This window comes from Heterostelium album, assembly GCF_000004825.1.
Source record: "Heterostelium album PN500 unplaced genomic scaffold PPL_contig3, whole genome shotgun sequence".
In the NCBI taxonomy this organism is placed as follows: Eukaryota; Evosea; class Eumycetozoa; order Acytosteliales; family Acytosteliaceae; genus Heterostelium; species Heterostelium album.
The window spans coordinates 1-11,067 of record NW_008805080.1 but is presented as its reverse complement, the minus strand read 5'-3'; the positions used below and the strand labels follow the sequence as shown (position 1 = coordinate 11,067).

At 31.3% G+C, this 11,067-nt stretch overlaps 5 protein-coding genes across 5 annotated transcripts; 2 read left to right on the top strand and 3 right to left on the bottom strand.

Moving 5' to 3' along the window:
- Positions 1 to 303: 303 nt before the first annotated feature.
- PPL_03495 (uncharacterized protein) lies at positions 304 to 1,428 on the top strand (the record flags this gene model as incomplete). The annotated part of the gene is made up of 4 exons (XM_020574458.1): positions 304 to 322; positions 355 to 435; positions 496 to 651; positions 752 to 1,428. The coding sequence occupies 4 exons, from the start codon at positions 304 to 306 to the stop codon at positions 1,426 to 1,428; spliced, it is 933 nt and encodes a 310-aa protein (XP_020435621.1).
- Positions 1,429 to 1,798: 370 nt separating this feature from the next.
- PPL_03494 (uncharacterized protein) lies at positions 1,799 to 5,201 on the bottom strand (the record flags this gene model as incomplete). Its single annotated transcript, XM_020574457.1, has 10 exons — positions 1,799 to 2,107; positions 2,198 to 2,694; positions 2,869 to 3,000; positions 3,083 to 3,257; positions 3,460 to 3,530; positions 3,598 to 3,687; positions 3,783 to 4,204; positions 4,280 to 4,514; positions 4,620 to 4,724; positions 4,790 to 5,201. 10 exons carry the CDS (start codon positions 5,199 to 5,201, stop codon positions 1,799 to 1,801), a joined length of 2,448 nt encoding a protein of 815 aa, XP_020435620.1.
- Positions 5,202 to 5,839: 638 nt separating this feature from the next.
- Positions 5,840 to 6,113, top strand: PPL_03493 (uncharacterized protein; the record flags this gene model as incomplete). Its single annotated transcript, XM_020574456.1, has 2 exons — positions 5,840 to 5,891; positions 6,070 to 6,113. The coding sequence occupies 2 exons, from the start codon at positions 5,840 to 5,842 to the stop codon at positions 6,111 to 6,113; spliced, it is 96 nt and encodes a 31-aa protein (XP_020435619.1).
- Positions 6,114 to 6,171: 58 nt separating this feature from the next.
- Positions 6,172 to 6,801, bottom strand: PPL_03492 (uncharacterized protein; the record flags this gene model as incomplete). The annotated part of the gene is made up of 2 exons (XM_020574455.1): positions 6,172 to 6,244; positions 6,296 to 6,801. The coding sequence occupies 2 exons, from the start codon at positions 6,799 to 6,801 to the stop codon at positions 6,172 to 6,174; spliced, it is 579 nt and encodes a 192-aa protein (XP_020435618.1).
- A 267-nt stretch (positions 6,802 to 7,068) lies between these two features.
- PPL_03491 (retropepsin-like aspartic protease) lies at positions 7,069 to 10,549 on the bottom strand (the record flags this gene model as incomplete). Its single annotated transcript, XM_020574454.1, has 6 exons — positions 7,069 to 7,072; positions 7,310 to 7,976; positions 8,053 to 9,032; positions 9,412 to 9,495; positions 9,591 to 9,659; positions 10,509 to 10,549. Coding segments are annotated over 6 exons (1,845 nt in total), but the record flags the coding sequence as incomplete, so codon positions are not given.
- Between the last annotated feature and the right edge of the window lie 518 nt (positions 10,550 to 11,067).

Here is an 11,067-nt window from a genome sequence, read left to right as displayed (position 1 = left end):
AAAATATCAACCAAGTAGCAATATTTAGTTTGGAGAACTATTTTTCTCTAAAAGATTGTGTAAAAACAATTAAAAAAATTAATAAAACTTCTCAACTACGTTTTAGTGTTAGTCATATTTCTAATGAGAGAAAAGTGAAATTATCTGATTATCAAACCCATTTATCCAAAATGGGGGTGCTATCAATTAACAATTCACTCATTAAAGTGATTATGGACAAAACCAAGAGAGTTGCAACCTCTGAATTCAAACAGAATGTAGATACCAAGATTATACAGACCCCAGCAGTAAATAGATTAGAAAATGGAATGCAAGACCATGAGTTTGTTTTTATCTTTCGAATTTTTCGTAAAGCTTTCATCGAAAAAGGCAAATATTTATACACTTCGAAAATAGTAGAGTCAGTATTACAACCTGCTCACTATCATTATAATAGTAAATATGTATTCTACAATAATAAATAAATTTTAAACTAATTAACTCACCTAATTATAGAAGAGGATAAAAGAGCATTGTTAATAAAGAATGGTAGAGCAACAGAACCTCACGAATTAAGCACACTAGAGCTGAAGAATGAAATATCAAAATTTTATTGTCACTATCAAAGTGCGGATAAATTTAATGGAAATGAAGATGAAGCTAATAGACAAGGTAAGATCAATGCTATACATGTATTTATGTAGATAATTTTTGAATTCACTTGTTGATTTTTATATAATATCTTACCATCTGATAAATTGATTTTTATTAGAGTATTTAGGATTGTATTCGAACATTGCACGATTTTTGAAATATATATTATTTTCAAAAAAAAACACAGTGAATCCCCCGGCCGTACCTCAGCGTCAACATGTACGTGCTGTTGCTCAAACTCTTCAGCCTGCTGTCGTTCAAGTTCTTCAGCCTGCTTTGACTCAATCTCCTCAGCCTGCTTTCCCTCAATCTCCTCAGCCTGCTTTGACTCAATCTCCTCAGCCTGCTTTCCCTCAATCTCCTCAGCCTACTTTCGATCAATCTCCTCGGTCTGCTGTCGTTCAGGTCCATCATCCTATTGGTGTCAATGAGCTTTACCAACTTCCTGCTAACAATGGAAATACGTTATACTCACAACCAATGTATTCTAATCAATTTGATCCAAATACATTTAGATTAGTTGACCACTCTGTTTACACGACCAATAATAGTTTATACATAGCTGGGCAACTTCAATCCCAGCACCCTCAATATAATAGCATTGGTACTGTACCAGTCAACAACTCTAATAATACAGCTCTAATTCAACAATCACCAGGTACAACAGATGATTTCGATTCATCTCAGTCTTCACAAGAGAACTATCATGGAGTGGGAGGTTCGACAATTGTAACAACACCTAGATTACCAAATAGACAATTTACATTCCATCCATACCAACATACACGTTATTAAAATGAAATCTTTGTTTCTTATTCATGACGCGTATGTCCACCGACAACATCGCTGACATTCACCAGGAGTTGGTTAGTCCTGCGCGTGACTCCAAGGATCATTACCGTCGCGCGTATCGACTACGATCACTATATATCTCTTGTAAGAAGATTTTAATAAAATAATTATAATAAAAACACAATTTTTTGACACCATCATACTAGTTAGATATTAATATATTTATTTATTCACAGTGTTTATATATTTAAAAAGATCATAATTCAAACTTTAATTCAATTAAATTAATCGAAACCAATTGGAATTTAATTGTAAAAAAAAAATTTATAAATTTTAATATTTAAGTACCGTGTAAATGATACCAAAGTCGATTTTAGTTTATTTCTTTTTTTGCATTGTTATCAATAATAAAAAAATAATCCTTTCCATATCCCAATAAAATGTCATTCCATAATTCGATCTTGTTGCGGAGTTGTTGTGCACTTATAAAAACTGTCTGGTCAGTTTGTTGATAAAACTTCATATTCTTGTTTGTTAAATCAACTATCTTGTCGATGTATGAAGAACTGTTTTGTTGGATCTCTTGTTGCGATAGGTTTTTAAATAGATTGTTGTGTAAGCGTATATTTCTAGTTTTCATTATATTAGAATTTAAATCCTCTACTTCTCTATGGTTTTTAACCTATTACAAAGTATATTATACAGATTTGTTGTTAGTTACATTTTATACAAATTACAAATTTGTTGGATTTCACAATTAATTAAGACATACCTCTAAGAAAACTTGCTCTTTCTCACCAAAATACTTTACTATCCATATGCTAACTATGTTACAATAAACAATAATTGTTTGAACATCATTTGCATTCCTCCTTATGGTAGTGCACGTGTAAGCACAATGGTGACCATTTGGGTGTCTATTGGAGTTTGGTTTATGTTGAGGTATACCATATACTTTAACACCTTTCAATACTTGGTCACCATTGATATGAATTGACTTTCCTTTTGTAATAGAGGTGATCAGTTTACCATTTGAATAGTATGTAAATAGAGCCTGTATCTGAATTGGGAATTCACTTAATTCTTTGGATAAAGATTTGTTCGATATTACAGATTTATAATGATGAACAAAAATGTCACTACGATCATATTTCCACAAGTTGGATGTACCGCTTAACAAAAAACTATAACGTTTTAACATAAATAGTAAAAAGAATTTACTTCGATTTTTACCATTGGATGTATTCTTTAAATTTTTAAAGTTAGTATCTAATTTTTAATTTTCACAGTTATTATAAAACCATACACCTTCTTTTTCTTGCATACACTGGTGTATTTGCTCCATCACATCTACATTTATAATACTGTCCTTAGTTGGATGACTAAATAGTTGTATATCTTCATACAGATGGGTTAGAAGGTGGAAGTTGGGGAAAACTTTACCGTGTGGAAAATCTATTTCTAAATTTTCATTAGCATCATCTTCATCTTCGTCGTCTTCATCAAAACAAACGTCATCAACATCTTCATCTTCGTCCATAACAACCACCTCTTCAGTTTCTTTAGTCTCTTTCACTGATTTAAACGATTATAATTAATATTCCTTTGTGATATAAAACCAGTGAATCATTTCTCTTAATTTTAATTATAAACATACTTTTTTTTTTTTTTGAGTATCCAGAGTCTTTATATTTAACATACCATCTAAAATATTGTTGCTGATGATCTTTTATCATAGTACCTACTTGATCAATATCTGCTTGTATCTTAAGATCTGAATAGTTCATAAAACAACAGAGTTTCTCAAACAATATTATAACATTAATCAATTCCTAATCATATAAATTATAATTGTTAGTGTTTATATATTTTATTAATTAAATAATTTTATTATATAAATACCAAAAATAAATTCAGTTTATCAATAGAGCTATATTTTGGAATGATTTTTGGTAAAGCCAATAATATTCCTCTTGATAGGGAAAGCACCAATGATTTGTGCTCGTATCCCCTAAATGATTTGTGTACATATACAAAATCTTTAATTCTGACTCCGTAGGCTGGTGGATGACTACGGAACACCATATCCAATTGTTCCCTCTGCCCTTTATTCAACAAAGATAAAAGTCTAAAGAGAGTATTAATTAAATTGCATTCATATGATTAATATACATGTTATACATACTCGGTAACATGTCTTTTGTTTATACCAAGATATAACAAATGAAGAGGATCGATAGCACTCTGCAGAAACATATTGATCTTTTTATTTAGAAAAATAGATGCTAGATGATTAATTATTAATTAATATTTCCTTAAAATAATGCATTCACATGATGTATTTGATATATATTTACAATTATTTTGTAACAAACCATATGATTCTCGTTTATCATTTGATAAACGTAATGCTTGTATGTTTGTTTTAACTGTACTGTTGACGTATGTTTTGTATTCCACCTCAAATCCATTTATATTGCTTTCAACTGATACAGGTTCCTCTAAAACTTGACATCTGCATTTATATTTGCATTCCGCTCTTCTGCAAGCATTTGCCTGTGTAGGTGATTTCATGCCGATAGCATCGTGGACACCTGGATTATCGCCTGTAATTACACCAATATTTAAAAATATTTTTATATTTTTATTACAAATAATGGGTGTATTTAAAATTACATGAGAAATTAAATCTTTGAATATCTCATTAATACAAAGAACTACCATGTCTTGGTTTTTTATTTTCTTTCTAACTCCTTTAATAATTACAGAGATAGCAAATCTAAGAAAATATTAAAATAACAAAAATAATTAATTAAATTTACACACTACATATATATATGTAATTATCCCATACCGATATAATTCTTTTTTAGATTGTATTAAATTTGGTGAGTCTAAATTAATGTAAACTCCCAAAGCAGACTTGGATTTATTAAATTGAAATGAGTCTGAAAAGACGTGGATCATAATAAAATTGTAAGATGAGTTCAATCCAAACGTTTCGAAATGTTCTTGATCGGAAAGTACAGTTTGTATTAAATTTACGATATCTAAATAAAATATCTTACCGATACCATTTACAGTTGATTCTTTAATAATTGATATCGGTAATTTCTAAATATTAAGTCTATGTTAGCAAGCAAACATCTCAATCTTTCTAAATCTTTGTGTTCAACATACCATGCGATAATAACTCTCACTAATGGTTTCCATTTTGGCATATGTGATTTTATCATAGTTATCTTCATCGTCTCCGAAATGTGGATTAAATAGTCTCTCTATTTCTTTAATAGATGTATCTATATATATTTGTTAACAAATCTACGAACTTAAGCACAAGATCATTTCAAATTGTAATACTTACAATTGAAATAATGACTTCTAACACAATTTAAATAATATTGATGAATCCCTGGCATTCCATTTCTTTGTTCTTGTGATATATTCAAGTATATCTCTTTTTTGATTATTTTATTTTTAACATATACTGTCCTACTAACTGCTACTGTGTCTTTAGTTGGGTAGATATATTTATAATTATTCTCTATTGATTTAGTTGTAACTTGAAAATATTTATTATAAATTTCATCCAATTCTGGGTCATCAACTGTACTATAATCCATTTCAGTATATTTTCTTTTTGATTTTGTATCTAATAATAGTATTCCATTGATTATAAGTAAATTAGCATTATTATTATTATTATTATTATTATTATTATTATTATTATTATTATTATTATTATTATTATTATTATTATTAATATTACTATTCATTATTGTTTAATTCTGAGCATAGATATAATTAAGATTAAAAAAATTTAATAAAATTAATAAAATAAGCAACATTTTTTTACGATCATTTGTTGAATCATTATTTTCCATTATTTATTTTTAAATAGTTCTTCTTTTTATATCACATGTAGTGCACTACATATGTAGAGTTAACTTTGTTTGGGTTCATGTTACTGCTATAAGTAAACCATCATCTTTTGTTAGTTAGCAGATCGATACTTTTCTACAGTGATATCACAATCACATCATTCACAAGTTATAATTATTTAATTATTTATTTATTTATTAACTATTTTATTATAATCAAATTAAATAATTGTTTAATATAAGTTTGTTTATTTTTATTAATAAAAACTGTGATTTATTATTATCATCATCGACAACATATCTGATCAAATAACAATAATGAGATAAGAAATAGTAGAACACAACCAATAGTTATTAATAGTTTGCCTGTTAACAATTATATGGAATTGGTAAGATGTTTAGTTTATTAGAAATAAAAAACGATTAAATGTAATTAATTAAAATATCGATAAAGAAATAGAGTATCTCTGTGCACAAAAGTAAATAGAATATCAAAGCAATTTACAACAAATAGTTACAAGATTAAAATAAACATGCCACAACAACAAGAACAACAACATGAATATCAAATAGTATGTCATTCCAGTGTATATTTAATTGATGTTTAGAATGTGAACTAACAAAAAAAAAAAAAAATAGATGGTGTCGATATAGTGAAGAACAACAACAAGAACAACTACAGCAAAAAGTCCAACAAGAACAACAACATGAATAACAACAAGAACAACAAGAACAGCATCTATTTATTTATTATTTTAAATAGTAAAGGTTAAACGATCTATCAACAACGAGGGAACACAGAAATAAAAATAAAAAAAAATTATTAATAAGGTCAAAAAAAAATATTTTTTTTATTAATTTTATTTTAAATTTTCTGGTTTGTATTACCAAATGTGTAATAATATTTACAATGCTTTGGTTTGACATAAAAACAAGCTCTAAGATACTTAGAATGCACCTGGTACACATTTCTCAATTTTCGAACAAACCGACCATTGAAGTAGTTGGTTCCAAGTTTGAAGATAATCAAACTATTCTTTTCCAAATCTTCAATCGTTCTTTTTTCTTTGTAGTAGGGCTTGAGCTTATCGAATTCCAACGTTTCGATTTCATTGCCATCTTCGTATTGGATATCTGCGGTTTTTGATTGTTCATCAATACTCAAGACAGTCCCCACATGCCAAGTGTTAACGTGTCCTTCAATAGATGTTAGACCCTCCACTCGCATTTTCTTTTTGATTGGTGTGAGAAATTGCGGTCTACATTTAATGACTTTCCTTTTTAGATTGCTATCATATGAATCCAATGGTTCTTGACAATTTGATAAAGATGGAGACTCCACAGCTGTGTCTAATGAATGTTGACCAATGTGTTCCATAAGATCCATTTCCAATTTCATTTGTGAATTTGAATTGATAGAGTTTTCATCAAAAAGTGGGTGCTGTTCCAATTCCAAATGTGAAAAGGAATCATGATATGGATAATTTGATTCCATATCATGATTGAAATCATTGGAACTATCATTGTTGTTGAAAAATGATTCCAAAAGAGATTCATGAGAGTTTGATAGAGTAGATGGTTTAGTTGGTGATGTGAAAGAAAATTTTTTGGTGAAATCCGGTGTGGGTGGTAGGTTAAAATATTGATTAAAAAAAGATATTTTTGATCAAAAATTTTTTTTTTAAAAATAAAAAAATTAAAAAAAAATAAATGATTTACAAATAAAAAAAATAAAAAAAAATAAATGATTTACAAATATAAATTAACTATATTTGAAAAAACATAAATAATATACCTCGTGTATTTGACTTGTTGAAATGAAACAAATGAATTCAGTTGTTGCTGCTTTTATAGTTTTTAAGATGATTTTGTAAAATTTGCATTCTTTCTATTAAAGCTCGTTCACGCTGTGTTTATTGGGGTACATTTCCTTTTTTGATCAAGATATTTTTTATGCAAAAACTCAAAAAAAAATGTTCAAAAAATATGGTTTTAGTTTTTACTGTGGTTCATCTGTTAGGATTAGTTGGTAGTCGGAGTGGATTGGAGATATAATGCATTCTAGGTTGATTGGTTGTTTGTGATTCATGGCGATTTGAATTTTTACAATACTTTTGGATTCAATTGATTGGTTTAACACTGGTGAATATATTATTGTTGATCTTGGAATGAGTGGAAGGTTTTGCACTATGGATGGGTCAATAATATTATGAGTGGAACCGGTATCTACTAAGCACATGAATTCTTTATCTTCGAGCGAGAATGGCATTATGTTGTTCTCCAGTAGTTCTTTGGGTATTTCAATATTGCTTCGCTTCTTGCTGGCTTTCGTAGGTTTTTTGGTTGGTTTTTCATCGTCCAATTCGTGGTCAATTGTGGCATCGGCTGGTTCGTTATTCGTTGTGGCATCGGCAGTAACATCGGTCATGGTATTGGTGACATCGGTCGTGGCTGTGGTGACATCGGTCGTGGCTGTGGTAACATCGGTTATGGTATCGGTCATGGCATCGGTCATGGTGTTGGCGACATCGGTCTCGGTCTCGGAATTAACATCGGTTATAGTTTCGGTATCGGCATCGGCAGTGGTTCTTTCATCGGAATGAACTGGTTGGTTGGACACTTTGGTTTTAACAGCATCAGCTTGGTCAATGTTAGAGTCAGTGTCCAGAACTTTAACATTGTTGACTATGACGGTGGTCAAAGTCTTACTTATTTGTGCAGGCTTTGGAGTTGTGGCCTTTCTCACCACATTTGAAACAAACGCCGGAGCGAATTGCTTCTTGTTTTTCTTGGGTGGTCCATGTTGACTTGTAATATTTGGATTCTTCGTATTTCTTTGGTGCTTGGCGAAAGCTGTTAGGTTTCTTTGACTGGAACGTGGTTGAGCTGGTAGTGTTGGCGTTGGTCTTGGAAACAGTTAGATATTGGCCTTTGGATTCGAGTCTGGTGGCTTCCTTCTGGCAAGTGGATAGTGTGCTTGGATTGAGGATGTCAAGTTGGAACACAAGTCTTTCGTCGAGTCCTCTTTGGTATGCTTCGATCTTGGTTCTTTCTGAGTCGTTATTCAGAAGGTACGCGAGGTGGTTGAATTCTTGGTTGTATTCATCGATCTTTCCAGGTGTTAGCTTAAGTTTCCTTAGTTTGGCTTTGTTGGTTTCGTCAATGGCGGCAATACCATAGTGGTCGGCAAGTCTCATCGAGAGATCATCGAGTGTTGCTGGTTTCTCTGCAAGTCCGGCATACCAATTAAGAACGGTTTCATCTAGCGCGAATTGTAGGTAGTTCGAATAATCTTGTCCTTCTGGTAAAGATGAGAGAATAAACATGGCTTTTGATTTCCATGCTTCAATGTTGTCTCCAGCTTTCCATCTGATTTGGTTGAGCAATGTGAGGACTGATTGTTTTGTTCTGATTGCGTCCATTGTTGGATTGTCGTTATCAAATTCGTCTGTTGATTGGTAATCTGAATCTGAATTAAATAATTGTTCTGATTGAGTGTCTGATAGTTGTTCTTCTGATTGTATGTCGGATAGTGATTCTGATATTGATTTTGATTCTGATTTTTCTAAATCTTCGATACGTAATTCTCTAATTCTGATTTGTTCTTGCTCTTCGTTTATATTCATAGGGTATAATCTATTTCTCTTCTTGTTGCTGATTTCGTAGTAGTGTGGTTTGATGAATGGAATAGCAGGTTCTAAGTTAATTCTTTTCATACAAAAATTACTAAATATGGCAAAAACAAAATTTTGTCATTCGGACAAAGTCAAATTCCTAATGAAAATCTTTTCAATTTAAGAACAGTGGGGTGATTTTTCAAAATCACTTGTTGATTGGTTGTTGTTTTAAAAATAAAGATTAATTTCAATTAAAATTTAATTTAAAAGTGTTGTTATAAATATAAAAAAAAAGTTTAAGACTAAGGTTATATTTAAGTGATAAGAAAATGAATAATGAACGTTTGCAATCGTGCAGTTTATTTATATACTTGTTGTTGCAGTTGGTAGATCTATCTAGATCTAGTTGATCTATAACTTAAATATAAATTAGTCCTATATCATATATCTGTAGTTGTATGCTGTAATTGGTAACGAGCATCTCTTACAGGTATGTATTTATTTTAGAAACTGAACTATTACTATTACTAATACTACTACTACTACTACCACTACTACTACTACTAATACTACTAATATAATTATTTTCATTTTCAACTCGGTACTCTCGAACAAAATATTTAAGCCATAATTTATTATTTCAATTTCCTCATCATTGAATATACACTTCTTGTTATCATTTTCTTTGGTAGACTCTGGTTGCTCCAACTTAAACTTAAACATATAGTTTTTCCATCTTTTAAAAAAAAAATCATAACTAGAATAATATAATATATTCTGTATACAGGTAACAATTAAAAAAAAAAAAAAATTAAAAAAAATTAAAAAAAAAAATTAAAAAAAAATTGTGGGTGACCACACAACTGCCAAATTTTTTTTGTTTTTCAGTGAGGATGAGAATCTTGCTTGGGGTTCAAAAGTACCTACTACGTTTTACCAAATATAGGTGCTTTTTTTCAATTATTTTTATAAAAAAACATGCCAACAATGTGTGAGATAGGGGTTTAAATCATTTTTTTAGACGTACGAGTCCCCGGAGTGATTAAAACTTTATAAATATATTAATACTGGTAATTGAAAGAATAGAATACATTAAATCAATGAATTAATGAATAAATAAATCAAGCAATATTTGAATCAATAATAGAATCATTTATTCGATTAGTAATTTGGTTAATTTTTAGAGTAATACTGTAGTTTCTAGAATAATCGATATAAAATCACATGTAATTTAACAAAATTCGATCTCTGTAAATAAAAGTTTTTGTTTTAAAAACTAGATAATCAATTCTATCAAATATAGTAAAAAGATTATTCTTCATAGCAGTTTTCATAGATAAAAACTCCTGCCCATAATGCAAAATTAATTTATAATATTTTTTAAACTTTTATCAATTCATAAAGAATCGAAATTATAAGATTTAAAACAGCTTTTTATAGCAATTTAAAGCAACTCCCATCTTAATTCTCAAGATTTATCTTGCCAAAAATGTTTGGACAAAATGCAAAACTAAAAAATATTGTTATATACTTTCAATCAATTATTCAAGATTTCAATTACAGAATTTAAAGATAGTTATTACACTCCAATTTATCTGCAACCCGCATATTAATCGTCAGGTTTACCTGATGATTAATATGCGGGTTGCCACAGGGCATAGCCCCGGGTTGCCACAGGGCATAGCCCCGGGTTGCCACAGGGCATAGCCCCGGGTTGCCACAGGGCATAGCCCCGGGTTGCCACAGGGCATAGCCCCGGGTTGCCACAGGGCATAGCCCCGGGTTGCCACAGGGCATAGCCCCGGGTTGCCACAGGGCATAGCCCCGGGTTGCCACAGGGCATAGCCCCGGGTTGCCACAGGGCATAGCCCCGGGTTGCCACAGGGCATAGCCCCGGGTTGCCACAGGGCATAGCCCCGGGTTGCCACAGGGCATAGCCCCGGGTTGCCACAGGGCATAGCCCCGGGTTGCCACAGGGCATAGCCCCGGGTTGCCACAGGGCATAGCCCCGGGTTGCCACAGGGCATAGCCCCGGGTTGCCACAGGGCATAGCCCCGGGTTGCCACAGGGTAAGGGTAAGGGTAAGGGTAAGGGTAAGGGTAAGGGTGGGGTAAGGGTAAGGGTAAGGGTAAGGGTAAGGGTAA